We start from the raw sequence: 15,773 nt of genomic DNA on the forward strand, positions 1-15,773 counted from the left end.
TGTTCTACCTCAATGTTTCTCATCTAGAAAAGAGAGGCAGTCCTAATACACTAACTTCCTAGGGTTGTTTTGAACAATAGATATGTTAACACATATCAAAAATTTCGAATAATGGCCAGAATATAGCTTTGGTTCTACTTACCTATTGAGATATCTTACACATGCATGTTGTTTGTTTGTTTCCACCCCAGACAACAGCCAGGGTGGCCAAGGCAACAGAGGTCACTGTCACAGGCCTTAGTGCTCAGAAAAGTACTTGGTGAAGAGATTGGCTGCTGATGTCCCTGGGATCCTAGAATTTAGGGGCTCAGGAGAAGCTAGAGATCATCTAGTCTGATCTCCTTTGCTTTACATATAAGAATCCTGAAGCCCAGATAAGTGATGTAACCACAATGTCATGGAGAACACGGGATGAATCAGGTGTAGACACCAGATCCTCCAACTAAGGATCTAATGCTCTTTCATCCATATTCAACATGGAGTTAGAATCCACATTTTCTCAACACCAAGTCCATGTTTTCCACAAGACATCAAGTATTGCAAGGAAGGAGGCAGTCACTTTTGCCTTATTGATACTAACATAGGAATGGGGTACCACCCAAAGCCAAACCAGGTCCAATGGCCAAGGGCAATTTCCTTATGACCTCAGAGTCTCAAATTCTACATCCAGAAAATGGTACTAAGACTAGCACCTACCTTTATAGAAGATTCATGAGAATTAAGTGGGAAAAGGATGTAGACTCCTGACCATAGTGCTTGACACAAAGCGACCGTACAATAAACAGCTGCTCCTACTATGAGAATAGTGACCATAATCGTTGATCACCTCCGTGAGTCTCAGCCTCTGGATTCTCTAACTTTAAGAGCTAAAACTGAATAAGTCCTATGGATGCTTTCCTTTCTTGGAGTCCATGCCCCTGCCCTGCACACTGCTGGCATAGAGGATTTCTGTCCCTCTGTGTCTACAGGGAGTTCAAAGTGCAGGCTCATGGTAGACACTACACCAGAAAGAAGAAGAGGCCACAAGAGAGAAAACTAGGCTGAAAAAAATCAGACTTTTTCTCTGTTTGGCCTAAAGCTAGCCCTCCCCTTACTTTGGTCAAAGCATTCAATGCCCACCCATCGTTTCTACTCATTTACCAGGTATGCAACCCACCACAAAGGCAGGGCTCCATCAAATGCCCAGGGCCCCAATATTGCCTGCAAATGTAGCCTGCATCGTTTTCAAAAACTAAATTCATTCCCAATATTAAAAAAAAATCAGGAGATGCCTAAATCCTCCAGTTTCCAGCTTCTGCTGCAAACTCTGGAGATCTGAGTCCATGAGACACCATTTGAACTAACAGCTCACACTCAGGAGGGGCTGCAGACCCCCTTCACCAGAATCTCACCTCCCCCACCCCAGCTCCCCTCCCCACCCCACCTCCTTTACAGAACTTGACTGGTCCTCATGAGAATTGGAATTCAAGGCCCCCTTCTCTAAAGCTCAGCACTACTCGATATTCAGTGGGTCTTTCATTCTACTTTTGTCCCCAAGAGAAGATGATGCCCAAGAAAAGGCAAAGAGCAAGAGAAGAGGCTTGTGGGGGAGGGGGGCCGGGGATGCTCGCACTACTGGGCGTTGAAGAATTCTGAACTGGGCTTAGGTCAGCGGAGAAGTGAGACAAGCCCATGGCAGAGTGCCTGTCAACTGCCTACTTGGGGGCAAAGGTAAGCCTGATAACAATTGCTGTCAATGCAGAAAGTACAATTAATGGACAGGTTCGGTGGCCATCCCGGGCTGCTTACATACCAGTTGGACTGCCCTGTTATTGGCATTATCAGCAGACACTGTTCCTTGCCTTCGTGTCCCCAGTCATCCAGAAATTTCCCACAGGCTAGGAACAGCATCCAAGGGAGCCCATGACAACTTGCCTTTATGATTTTCAATGGTCCCACTGGTAATAAACAAGAGGCTGAGGAGGGCTACCGTCACAGCAGTCATCATCACAAGGAGGAAAATCAGGAATGCCTCTAATGCGGAGAGGGTGTGTTTGGCCATGTCTCCTGAGGAAAAGCAGAAATGGAAGAGGCAGAAAATGGCAGAACCACAAACTACAACACATATGCTTTGAGCTGCCCAAGGTTAAGATGTCTTAGCTCTTCTAGAATGGACTATACACCAGGGAGGACAAGTACAGAGCATACCTATCACATCCGGGGCCATGGCAGACAAGACCAAGCAATTACAGCACTCTTTGATAAGCTCAGAGGTGGTTTCCAAACCCTTCCTGGAACAGCACTCGTTCTAGAGAACCACCCATCATTTGGCATTGGCAATGAAGCTAAAAATCTATTTGTATTCCTTGGCTGCATCATACAGCTTTCATTTATGGTGATGAAGCCATCTGCACATGGGCCTAGGTTGGAACACATCTGTCAACAGGGCTGATTGCTCTGGTGAGAAGGCTGGCTGCAGTTAGGGCTGTCCCCTGTGGTCATGGCCTTGGGAAAACTACCTTGTCTACAAGGAGGTGAAACACATAACTTTGGCCTTGCAACTCCATTTGCTAACTTTCAATTCCTACTTGATGAGAAACCAACACGGAAGACCATCTCTGGTCTCAAGCCAGACATCAGGAAAATCTCCCTCTCTGTCATCAGAAGGATCTCACACAACTTGCAAACCTGTTGAAGGATGGGGACAACGATAATGCTCTTGTGTTCTACCATAGCAGGAAATGTCCTTACAGATGCCCGAAGATATTTTAGGAGTAGGATTCATTGTTACTCAGCAAGGCTATAGAAGCTAAAAGTCCATATCAGGTAGCAGGAGAAAGTATAATATGGTGGATAAAAATTGGATTCTGCCTTCTAACTCTAACCAGAGTCCAAAGCTCATTTCTGCCACTTACTGGACGACCTTGGGGAATCCTCCCCAACACTGAGCCTCAGTTTCTCTGTCTGTAAATAAGGATGTGGTGATGACGATAATTTTAGTACCCATCTTATAGAGTTCTTATAAAAAGGAGATGGTGCAGTAATAATTCGTTCGTCCCATAGACTGCAATAGGTGTTTATGGTGTTTGCATTTATCATTAGGTCCCAAAATAGCAAAGACTCTGCTCCTCACTGTCCTCAAGGGGAATTTATACGAAGCTAGTGTTAAAGAATTATTGGAATCACACATACGAGCTTTGGAACCCGTTTTCTTAACCCGTACTTCAGGAAGCCTGAGCAATGAGACGGGATTAGAGTCCAGGACTTGCTCCCACAATGGGTAATATGCAGCCATATTAAGATGCTATTACCCCCCAAGAGTTGTAAATTGGCAACAAATGGGTGGGCTTAGCATGCCCCAATTTTCTGTTTCAGTTTGATTTAGTTGACAAGACGGAGGAGCTTATAGTCCATCTGGAAGAGAGTCCACAGTTGCAAAGCTAAATCTTCAGGTTTTCTCTCACGTTTCATAAACCATGGTAACACTGAGCCAGAGGCTTGGTAAAACCGAGTAGTTACTATGACCTTTAGATAGATACAGCATGCCTTCTCCAGCCTACCACAACCTCTTCCCAGTGGATCTTTTCCATCTAAGTTACTACCTGGTCTTTGTAGTTATTTTATTGAGCAATCCCTGGACTAGAGTTTAAAAATCAGTCTAACATCAAATACTTCAGAAGTAGGGCTGAACTGGAAGTGGACAAAGAGACTTGAACATCTTCCCAAATCTCTTGGTTATTCGCAGGCTTTCCTCAACCACTTATCACCACTGTCATCACCTTCACCACCACCGTTAGGGACAATTTCAAATGTAGGGCAACACAAATGAGTTCTGATCTTGGTCCCAACATTCACTGGCCAGTCCCCAGGAGTCAGGAGACACCTCTAAAATATGCCTCTGAAACTCTGATGATCCAAATAAGTTTACTGGTCATTAGGTGCTGTTTCAGTGGCCAACCTCAAGCCCAGTATACCCAGTTCTTTCTCAAAGCTTTGGTTTCATTAGGCTTCCTGCCGGCTGGGATTGCAGGACCGACAGGGCAACTAAACTTGGCTGACCGGGTCTACATGCGCGCTGCAGATGTAAACGTGGCCACGTGCTAGGAGCCTGTGCAACAAGTAGACATGGTTCAAAAGAACACTTTTTTCTTTTTTGCTTGTTTTATTGGGCTGAAGTGATCACCACCACCAGCCTTTTACACAAGTCCACAATGGCACTTGATTTAACACTAAAGTTTGCACCGCCTACTCGGATTTCAATGATGTACCTCCCTGGGTCTCACCACCCTGTTGCCAGAATTAATGCCAACTTTTAATGTTCTTTTTTAACCAGTGAGCACTATTTATTTTTCCTTGATGACCCCAAATCTGAGGGCAAATGTGAAAGAAAGCAAATGCCTCGTCTGCCTTCAGAATGCAAATGGACCACGGAGAGCTGAGCCAGTGGTTGTAACTTAAAAGATTTGGCATTTTCCACTGGTTCTCACTTGATCCAGTGCAATTCTGCAAGCTCAGGGATGAGGCTTTATGACAACAGTGAGCCCCTCGGCACATCTTTACCATGTTGAGGTCTCTGTTTTACAAGACTGTGGAAGGAAAAGGTAATGACTTGGCAAAATGGGTTTCCCAAAGCTAAGGAAATGGAGTGGAGCTTTTAGGATTTCATCAAGATCTCTAAGACAAGGGGATGATTCAAGATCCCTCTCTCTCCCTCCAAGAAAACAGAACTTTCTTACCTGATTCAACCCGTCAAAAGAAATTCCACATCCCAGCAAAGCAAATGACAGTCCAGAATCTCGTTCCTTTCCCCTTGCACGTCGCTCAGCCCAGAGTTCTCAGCACGTTCTGAAACATACTGAAGAAAGAGGTTCCCAGTCATGCCCAGGAGAGTTAGGGTTCTCATTAGCATACCTTTGTGGGCTTGGTGCAGGATGAGATTAAAGGGTATTGATAACAAGAGCCTTATCGGCCTCCCCTGGGACAATCTGATACTGAGATAGAAGTTGCAAAGGATCCGGAGGACTGAAGGTCACTGATTTCAGCCCTTACACACCTCTCCAGTACAAGTTCTGTGCGAGGTCTACAGCCTGGCTCACCAAAAAGAGCACTTGCTTTACTTACCACTGGTCACTCACCCAGAGACAAGGAGGGAATGATGATGCATGCTGGACATTAGTGTGGGCCATGGGTCCCATTGGGCAGTGTTTACACTGATCTCAGAAGAGAAAGGTGATTTTAACTTTTAGATTCTTGTATACAAAAAGAATGAGGTTTTAGAGGTGCCTGGGTGGATCAGTCAGTTAAGTGTCCAACTCCTGACTCCGGCTCAGGTCATGATCTCCCGATTCATGAGTTCGAGTCCTGCATTGGGTTCCGCACTGAGAGTGTGAAACCTGTTTGGGATTCTCTCTCTCTGCCCTTCCCCTGCTGCTCTGTCTCTCTCAAAATAAATAAATAAAAGTAAAAAGAAAAGAATGAGGCTTTAGATGAACTAAGAATGTAAGTAATGGACATACAATGCCCATGTGAATAATGTGCAACCATTACCGATGATATAGAAGAAAATAATTTAACGACTTGGAAAAAGTTACTGTATTATTTTAAATTTATAAGACATTATAATCCTGTTTTGTTCGTTTTAATTTTTATTTTTTTATAAACTGTTTTTAATGGTTTATTGTTTATTTTTGAGAAAGACAGAGAGACAGAGCATGAGCAGGGGAGGGGCAGAGAGAGAGAGAGAGAGAGAGAGAGAGAGACGGAATCCAAAGCAGGCTCCAGGCTCTGAGCTGTCAGCCCAGAGCCTGATGTGGGGCTCGAACTCACTAGCTGTGAGATCGTGACTTGACCTGAAGTCGGATGCTCCAACCGACTGAGCTGCCCAGGCACCCCTATAATCCTGTTTTTCAAACATTATTTATCTATTTGTGGTACCAAAGACTGTAAGAAATCACAGCGAAATGTTAAGAAGTAATTATCTGGTGATAAGACTATGAGTTTTGTTTTCATCTTTTCGATTCTTGGTATTGTCTGTAAGGGCCATGCACATTTTTATATTGGGGAAAACCCTCCTCTTGAAGCAGGTATACTATAGAGCAGCATGAAGGTAAACAATGGCCCACAAGAGACAAAGACAGGAAGGAATAGAGAAACCCCTATTTCCTTTTTTCCCTGCTAGATCCCAGCTGTCCAGGAAGCAGTTGGAAGAACACATAGGCCACTGAATTCCTTGCAGGGTCAAGAGACACCAGCCCCCGACATTCCAAAGGAAATATTCGAGATCTAGGGGCGTTCCAACAGGGCATTTCATAATGTCGCTCAGCTAGCTCTCTGCTATAGTGGGGCATGGGTTAGATTATGGTAGTAAATGAGGGTTCCTTTCATGCATTTATGTTAGAATTCTTGGTGCCAAGCAGCAGAGGGCAAATCTAGCTAACTTAAGCAGTGGAGGAAGCAGAGAGAAATAAATCCACTCGAAGGCAGAAAATCAGGTGAAGACACAGGCTCTGGAAAGCCAGAGATCAGGGCAGATCCAGGTGGCAGGACGTCCTGAACAATCTTTACAGAGCGTTGCCATTGTGGGAATGCCGACTGGTGCAGCCGCTCTGGAGAACAGTGTGGAGGGTCCTCAAAAAACTAAAAATAGAACTACCCTACGACCCAGCAATTGCACTACTAGGCATTTATCCATGGGATACAGGTATGCTGTTTCGAAGGGACACATGCGCCCCCATGTTTACGGCAGCACTATCCACAATAGCCAAAGTATGGAAAGAGCCCAAATGTCCAACGATGGATGAATGGATAAAGAAAATGTGGTATATATATATACAATAGAGTATCACTCGGCAATCAAAATGAATGACATCTTGCCATTTGCAACTACGTGGATGGAACTGGAAGGTATTATGCTAAGCAAAATTGGTCAGTCAGAGAAAGACAAGTATCATATGATTTCACTCATATGTGGAATTTAAGAAACAAAACAGATGAACATAGGGAAAGGGAAGGAAAAATAAGATAAAAACAGAGAGGGGACAAGTCATAAGAGATTCTGAAATACAGAGGACAAACTGAGGGTTGCTGGAGGGGTGTTGGGTGGGGGATGGGCTAGATGGGTGATGGGCACTGAGGAGGGCACCTGTTGAGATGAGCCCTGGGTGTTGTATGTAAGTGATGAATCACTACATTCTGTTCCTGAAATCATTACTATAATATATGCTAACTAACTGGGATTTAAATCAAAGAAAAAAGAAAAGAAATGAAAAACAAATAGACAAGCAATGGACTGAGCACAGCCCCCATCCTGAGGTCTGGGGCATCGGGGGTAGCTCCCCACAGAACCACATTTCTGCTTCATCTTCGCCTGTCTCTCTTCTTCTTTCCCTGATGTTTAAATGTGGAATTTATCCCAATACTGTAGGAGCTACAGTCAAAATCAATCTAGATAATAAAGATGGTTACGGCAAAAAAACCAACCAGAAAAAAAAAACAAAACCAGAGCCTCGCCATCGAGATGGATGCACTCCGGCTGTCTAGGTCTGTACGTTGCTCTGTTCAGGGCTCAGTTCCTGAGAGACAGCATCTGACTGGCCTGGCTCAGGTCATATACGTGTCCCTTCCCTCACAGAGATAGTTAAACAGATGTCACAACAAGACCATCCCCAAAGAGGGAAGGATAGATCTCCAAAATGAAATCAAGGCAGGTAAAAACAACGGACACCTCCTAATGACCTGCCATCAGATTCCCTTCTCACTTGCAGTGGGAGGGCCTCCAGGCTGCACCCACCATCCCGGCCGGTCCTCTCCCAACACCTCCCCCCCCAAGGAAAGGAGCCCTGCTATGCTCATTCACACCGAGATTTAGGAGGTGACCCACAGTCTAGTCCAGTAAGATCATTGTAACCAGGGTGTTACATCATGTATCATTTCTCCCAGATGACATTTGAAGACCCATCCCTAAACATGGAGGGGTGAGAATAATCGAGAAGATGCCAAGCACTGTGGGAGGGCCAGGGTAGGAGCCATGTTGGGCCGAGGGGACTTGAAGCACCCAAAAAAATAGCCAGACCCCCTGGGGGTGAGGGGAAGATAAAAATCACTGCAAATATTGTAATGTGTACTTCCTTTTTATTTCTGTCTGGATGGCCTTTAAAAATAAACCCTCTTTGCAAGGTTATGCCCCATGCTAATCATCTCATCCTTTTCCATTCTTTGATTCTTGGGATAATTGAAGAATAAATTACCTTTTTAAAACATGTTATTTCATAGAGCATCCAGATTGTGGTCTCTAAATACTGTTTCTTGCTTAAGACAAAACAAAACAAACAAATAAAACAAAACAAGATGAAAACAAAAACAAAAAACAAGCGATCCTTGAAGAAATGGCTGGTTCTAGGTCTGGGGCAAGAAACACACAAATGAAACCTGCAACACATTTTCATTCCTAGGTCTATTCAGGGCTCAGTTCTTGAGAGACAGCATCTGACTGGCCTGGCTCAGGTCATATATGTGCCCCTTCCCTCACGGAGATAGTTAAACAGATGTCACAACAAGACCATCAAGGAAGTCAAGGAATCAAGGAAGTCAAGGAAGTCAAGATGATGAGCAAGACGATCAGAATTGTGTCAAAAAGAACTAGAGTTTCGCTCTCAAATGCATCAATCTGGACATCAATTTTTTAAAAAGATAATTGCAGAAGATTGAAGCAAATCAAATTTGCCTAGATCCATGATGTCATAATGATGCTTAAAAAAAAAAAAACCCAAACCTCACTGACTACCTTTAAAAGATGCTGCATTTAAAATAACAAATTCCAGGGTCACCTGGGTGGCTCAGTCAGTTAAGCATCCAACTTCGACTCAGGTCATGATCTCCTGGTTCGTGAGTTCAAGCCCCACATCGGGCTCTGTGCTGACAGCTCAGAACCTAGAGCTTGCTTCAGATTCTCTGCCTCCCTCACTCTCTGCCCCTCCCCTGCTCGTGCTCTGTCTCTCAAAAATAAATAAACGTTAAAAAAAATTTTTTAACAAAATAAAATAATGAATTCCAATTTGTTTTTCTGAAAACTGGGAAGGAAAAAGGGAGGGAGGTCTAGAAATCAAGAATGTACTCTGCTCTTCCTATATAGAGGTATCTTGGGAAAGCCAAATCGTTGATGAGAGAGTTTCTCACACTTGAAGAATCCGAGCCAATGAATGAGGAAGGAATGACACACCAAGAATCCAAATGCTTTGCAGACCCCTAGTGAAAGGATGGAACCAGGCAACAATCGCCAACTGGATGCTGATTTAAGTCACCAAAGAGAGAGACAAATGACTACCACAAGCCTCTAAGTGATGCATGCACCCTCACTTCTCAAATACTCTTACCAAAAATCAACCCTAAACTGGATCCACCTCTAGATCTGAGGGTCTGTTTGTAGAAAATATGAAAGACAAACAACTATCAGAGGACAATGTGGGGATACAGTAAGCACGATCCAGATGGCAAAAGATTGTAGGGCAAATGACCCAGCTTCTTGAACAAAGAAATTGGAAGTGGAGAGAAAGAGAGAGAGGTGGGGAAGCAGAAGGGCAGGGGAGGAGAGTGGCCAAGGCAGGGGAGGGGAGGGGAGCAAAGGAGAAGAAATTGTGGATGAAAAGAGGCTGAAGAGACATGCCCACTAACTTACACTGTAAGACCCAAACCCTCATCATTTAGAACCCACTTCAAACAAACTGGCTTTGAAAACTATGAGACAATTGGGAAGATTTGAACATTGACTAGATATTTGATGATATTAGGGGATTATTATTAAAAATGTTACTGTGATAATGGTATTGTAGTCACACCTTTGTAAACAGTCCTTATCTTTTAGACCCATTCTGAAACAGATTTTTAGAGTTTATTTATTTTTGAGAGAGAAAGAGAGTGAGTGGGGGGAGAGACAGAGAGAGGGAGAGAGAGAATCCCAAGCAGACTCCACACTGTCAGTGCAGAGCCCAACACGGGCTCTAACCCATGAAACATGAGATCACAACCCGAGCTGAAGTCAAGAGTCAGATGCGTAACCAACTGGGCCACCCATGCATCCCTGAAACAGATTTTTTTTTTAATTTTTTTTTCAACATTTATTTTTGGGACAGAGAGAGACAGAGCATGAACGGGGGAGGGACAGAGAGAGAGGGAGACACAGAATCCGAAACAGGCTCCAGGCTCCGAGCCATCAGCCCAGAGGCTGATGCGGGGCTCGAACTCACGGACCGCGAGATCGTGACCTGGCTGAAGTCGGACACTTAACCAACTGCACCACCCAGGCGCCCCTGAAACAGATTTTTAAAAATATAATAATAATAATAATAATGGAAGTGCAAAAATCAGATAGTTGGATGGATGGATGGATGGATGGATGCACAGATGGATGGATGGATGGACGGATGGATGGATGGATGGATGAGTCATAGATAAGGACAGGTAGGAGGCTAGATGGATGGGAAATAAGCTTTGCTCTTTAATACGCCAGTGGAGAGAAGAGAAATGGGGTGAAGCACTGTGGCAGACATCACAGAGGGCTTCACTCAACCCAGCTGGCATGCCAACACCAGACACTCATTTGCCCTGGGTTCCAGATGCCGGTTCATTTCTGCCTTTCAGATGCACTCATGCGAGACTCTGATTCAGCATTGAGCCACTTGAGGAGAGGGGCTCTGTATTGGACACCTGCTTTCCTGGTTTGGATCATGGCAGCCTGACTTTGAGCTGGCAGTGTGGTGGCTTCAGCCACTTCCTTATTCCATGACCACGACCAAAGCAGCCCATCCCTTAGCAGCTCAGGTCTATATTTAAGTTGGAGAGTTTTTGCAGGAAACTCAACCCCAATTCTCTGCCTTGAGCCTTCCCCAAGATTCGGCAAGTTATCTCTAACCCCTAATAAATGCCTTTCCTCTGGAGTAGATTCTGTTACCTCCAGCTAAGAACATGTCCAAGCTAAATCTCACAAAAGTGAGCACCATACCTCCCTTTGGAGAATATATGCATTCCAATCATTGAACACTGTGTATGCCAAGCTGCCTCTGGGAACATTTTTTAAGTTCAAAGTGATGAGTAGTCTGACATAATGAATTCTTCATTAGATCAGAAAAAAAAATTAGTTTTAAGTACACAGGGCTGCCATGGTGGTATCTTACCACTTTACAGGTTTTGCAAAGGAAATTGAAAAATACTTTTGAACCCCAAAGCAGTCCCATTATCAGTTGACTATTTATAGATTTACCTTTCCATATGCGTCAGTTGAATCTTGACCTTAAACCTTAAGTAACAGAAGGGAGGCTCCTTCTGTTCCAAGCCAGAGAGACTGCTTCTTTTTTGTTTTGTTTAATTATTTTTTTAATGTTTATTTTTGAGAGAGAGACAGAGTGAAAGTGGGGGAAGGACAGAGAGAGAGGGGGGACACAGGATCAGAAGCAGGCTCCAGGCTCTGAGCTGTCAGCACAGAGCCCGACGTGGGGCTCAAACTCATGAACCGTGAGATCATGACCTGAGCCGTAGTCACACGCTTAACTGACTGAGCCACCAGGTGTCCCTGGAGAGGCTGCTTCTTAGTAAACCCCTTCTGTACCTGTCATATGTTGAGTTTGAGAAGGAGATTAATAGATATACTTCACTACAATGGGAAGCCCAGGTTCCTTCCATGAGGGAGGTCCCAGCTCTGAACACAGTGGCCAAGCACAAGGGGAAGACGGTATGGTACAGGGTGCACCATGGCTCTCGTCCCCAAGGGGTTCACCATGCCCTTGTTTCCAGCAATATCGACAGTCCTGTTTTTCTCACAGGAAAAGGTAGATAACCTCTCCCTCCTTGGGGCTGCAGGATTCGTCTCCCCAAATTTACTGCAGTGGTGTCTTCAATACAAAGGGCAAAACATAAAGGCAAAAGATCCAGTATATGGGAAGGACTGGAATTTGGAATCTGAAGATTGAGGCTTTTTGCACAGTGACCTTAGTCCCTCCCTTTTGTTTTCCTTATTAGAAAAATGGAGGCTGACAGAAACCTACCTAGCTGAAAGGTTCACGTGGACATACATTTTGGTAAGTCCTTTGTTAACTCAGTAGCCTGATGTGAACAAGTTCTTATGTTAATAGGCTGAATGTAATGTCCAAGAATGGTAGGTTCTGCGTGTTTAAGCCTTAAGCACAGTTATTTTCTCGGCATATTCTTCACAGGTGGTTCGAAGGATCTCCCCATTAGTTTGACACACGCAGCCTTGGGAAGAAGGGGAGTCCTTTGCTATTTTCAAAACATCCAGGGGGGTTGAAATTTAGATAAGATAGGAATTGAAATTGTCCCTATTTTACTACACTTAGAAAAACAACGTGGGGCTATACAACCTTTGCGGAGTATCTGGAAATTATTCTCTGATGATTTATCTTTTTCCAAAACCAGGGTGTGAATTTATTGCGTTTGGCAGTGACAAATTTGACCTGTTTGCCATACATGATGATGAAGCCGGATCGGGGGAAAGCAGGCTGCCGTTACATTTATCGTCATTTCAGGGACAAAGTGACAACATCTTTTGATGTAATTCATTCCCTCTACATAAATCTCAGATGCTTAGCATCTCCTGTCCACACGGTGTACCTGTGGAAAAAAACACCACATTGTCCATATTCTAGGGATCCCAGAAGAAGAAGACAGAGAAAGGAGGGAAGAAAACTAATTTGAAGAAATAATGGCTGGAAACTTCCCTAATCTGGAGAAGGAAATCGATATCTAGATCCAGGAAACACAGAGATCCCCCCCAAAAAAAATCAACCCAAGACACAGGGTAATTAAGATGGCAAAAATGATAAAGAAAAGACTTTAAAAGCAGCGAGAGAAAAGGAGACAGTTACATACAAGAGAACTCTCACAATTTTATCAGCAGATTTCTTAGCGCTTTGCAGGTCAGAAGGGAGTGGCAGGATATATTCAAAGTGCTGTAAAGGAAAAATGGGCAGCCGAGAATACTCTATCCAGCAAGGCAATCATTCAGAATAGAAGAGATAAAGAGTTCCTAAAAAAAAAAAAATGTTTCTCAGACAAACAAAAACTAAGGTTCATGACCACTAAACCATCCCTTTAAGAAATATTACAGAGGACTCATTAAATGGAAAGGAAAGAATGTAAGTGAAGGTATGAAAAGTAAAAAAAGAGAAGAGTAAAAATAAGTATTTCTGTAAAATTTAGACAAGGAATACATAAAATAAAAGGAAGCAAAATACAACACCATATACCTAAATCATGAAGAGGACAGGAGTAAAGAATGGGTTCAAACTTAAATGACCATCGACTTAACATAGACTGCTCTGTGCAAATGTTATATATAAACCTAATGGTAATCACAAGTCAAAAAGTACTAACAATATGCAAAGAATAGAGAAAGAAACCAAAATACATTACTAAAGAAAGCCAACAAACCCTGAAAGAAAGTGAGAAGGATCAGAGAAAAGCTATAGAAACAACCACAAAACAAGTAACAAAATGGTAATAAATACATGTCTATCAATAATTACTTTGAATATAAATGGACTAAAATCTCCAATCAAAAGACATAGGATAGGGGTGCCTGGTTAACCGCCAACTTCGGCTCGGGTCATGGTCTCCCGATTTGTGAGTTCGAGTCTGGCATTGGGCTCTGTGCTGACGGCTCGAAGCCTGGAGCCCGCTTCAGATTCTGTGTCTCCATCCATCTCTGCCCCTCCCCTATTCACACCCTGTCTCTCTCACTCAAAAATAAATAAAAACATTAAAAAAATTTTTTAATATTAAAAAAAGCACAGAGTGACAGAATGGATTAAAAAAAAAACCCAAGACTCACCTATATGCTGCCTACAAGAGATTCATTTCAGACCTAAAGACATCTGCAGATTGAAAGTGAGGGGTTGGAGAATATTTATCATGTGAATGGATATCAAAAGAAAGCTGGAGTGGCAACATTTACATTGGACAAAATAGGCTTTAAAACAAAGACTGTAACAAGAGACAAAGAAGGACAATTTTAATTGGACAATCCAACAAGAAGATATAACAATTATAGGTATTTATATACCCAAACTGGGAGCACCCAAATACATGAACAGTTAATAACAAACATAAAGGAAATAATGAATAATAATACAATAATAGTAGGGGAAGTTAACACCCCACTTACATCAATGAACATATTATCCAAAAAGAAAATCCACAAGGAAATAGTGACTTTGAAGGACAGACTCACTGGAACAGAGGGATTTAACAGATATACTCAGAACATTCCATCTTAAGACAGCAGAATACACATTCCTTTCAAGTTCACACAGAAAATTCTCCAGAATAGGCCATAAAACAAATCTCGACAAATTAAAAAAGATCGAAATAATACCATGAATTTTTTCTGACCACAATGCTATGAATCTGGAAATCAATCACAAGAAGAAATCTGGAAGGACCACAAATACACAGAGGGTAAATAACATGGCACTAAACAATGAATGGGTCAACCGAAAAATCAAAGAAGAAATACAAAATTACATGGAAACAATGCTATTGCAAACACAACAGTCCAAAATCTTTGAGATGTAGCAAAAATGGTTCTAATAGGGAAATTGACAGCAATACAGGCCAATCTCAAGAAGCAAGAAAAATCTCAAATAAACAACCTAACATTATACCTAGAAGAGCTAGAAAAAAAAAAAAGAACAAAGGAAACCCCAAACCCACAAAAGGAAGGAAATAATAAAGATAAGAGTAAAAATAAATGATACAGGAACTAAAATGTCAATAGAACAATCAATGAAACCAAGAACTGGTTCTTTGAAAAATCTATAAAATTAATAAACTTCTAGCCAAACTCATCAAAAAAAAAAAAAAAGAAGAAGAGAGAAAGAGAACCCAAATAAACAAAATCACAAATGAAAGAGGAGAAATAACAACTGACACCACAGAAACACAAAGGATTATAAGAGAATATTATGAAAAATTATATGCCAACAAATTGGATAACTGGAAGAAATGAATAAGTTTCTAGAAACATATAATCTACCAAAACAGAAGCAGGAAGAAATAGAAAATTCAAACAGACTAATTACCAGCAATGGAATTGAATCAGTAATCAAAAAACTCCCAACAAACAAAAGTCTAGGATCAGATGGCTTCACATGCAAATTCTAACCAAACATTTAAAGAAGACTTAATACCAATTCTTCTCAAACTATTCCAAAAAACAGAAAAGGAAAGAAAACTTCCAAACTCATTCTATGAAGCCAGCATTACCCTGATACCAAAACCAGATAAATACATCACAACAAAAGAGAACTACAGGCCAATATCTCTGATGAACACAGATACAAAAATCCTCAACAAGATACTAGTAATAACTGAATCCAACAATATGTTAAAAAAAAAAATCATACACCACGATCAAGTGGGATTTAGTCCCAGAATGCAAAAGTAGTTCAATATTCGCAAACCAGTCAACGTGATATATCACATCAATGAGAGAAATATGACCATTTAGATAGATGCAAAAAAAGCATTTGACAAAGTACAGAATCCATTCGGGATAAAAACCCTCAACAAGTAGGTCTAGAGGAAACATACCTCAAGACAATAAAGGCCATCTATGAAAAACCCACAGCAAACATCATCTTCAATGGGGAAAAACTGAATGCTTTCTCTCCCAAGGTCAGGAACGAGACAAGGATGCCCACTCTCACCACCTTTGTTCAATATAGTACTGGTATTCCTAGCCATAGCAATCAGACAAGAAAAAGAAACAAAAGGCATCTGAACTGGTA

The 15,773-nt window shown here is 42.3% G+C and overlaps 1 protein-coding gene across 2 annotated transcripts in view; it reads right to left on the bottom strand.

Annotated features, from left to right (window-relative positions):
• ASAH2 (N-acylsphingosine amidohydrolase 2) overlaps nt 1-15,773 on the bottom strand; it is an 85,544-nt gene that overhangs the window by 56,034 nt on the left and 13,737 nt on the right. For both annotated transcript variants that reach the window (XM_043596148.1, XM_043596147.1), the window contains exons 2-3: nt 4,716-4,834; nt 1,915-2,046 (exon numbers count right to left, since the gene is read on the bottom strand). In XM_043596148.1, the coding sequence (XP_043452083.1) occupies nt 1,915-2,041 (127 nt within the window). In that variant the 5' untranslated portion in view covers nt 2,042-2,046; nt 4,716-4,834. The remainder of the gene's footprint in view (nt 1-1,914; nt 2,047-4,715; nt 4,835-15,773) is intronic.

Source organism: Prionailurus bengalensis, chromosome D2, assembly GCF_016509475.1.
Source record: "Prionailurus bengalensis isolate Pbe53 chromosome D2, Fcat_Pben_1.1_paternal_pri, whole genome shotgun sequence".
Classification (NCBI taxonomy): domain Eukaryota; kingdom Metazoa; phylum Chordata; class Mammalia; order Carnivora; family Felidae; genus Prionailurus; species Prionailurus bengalensis.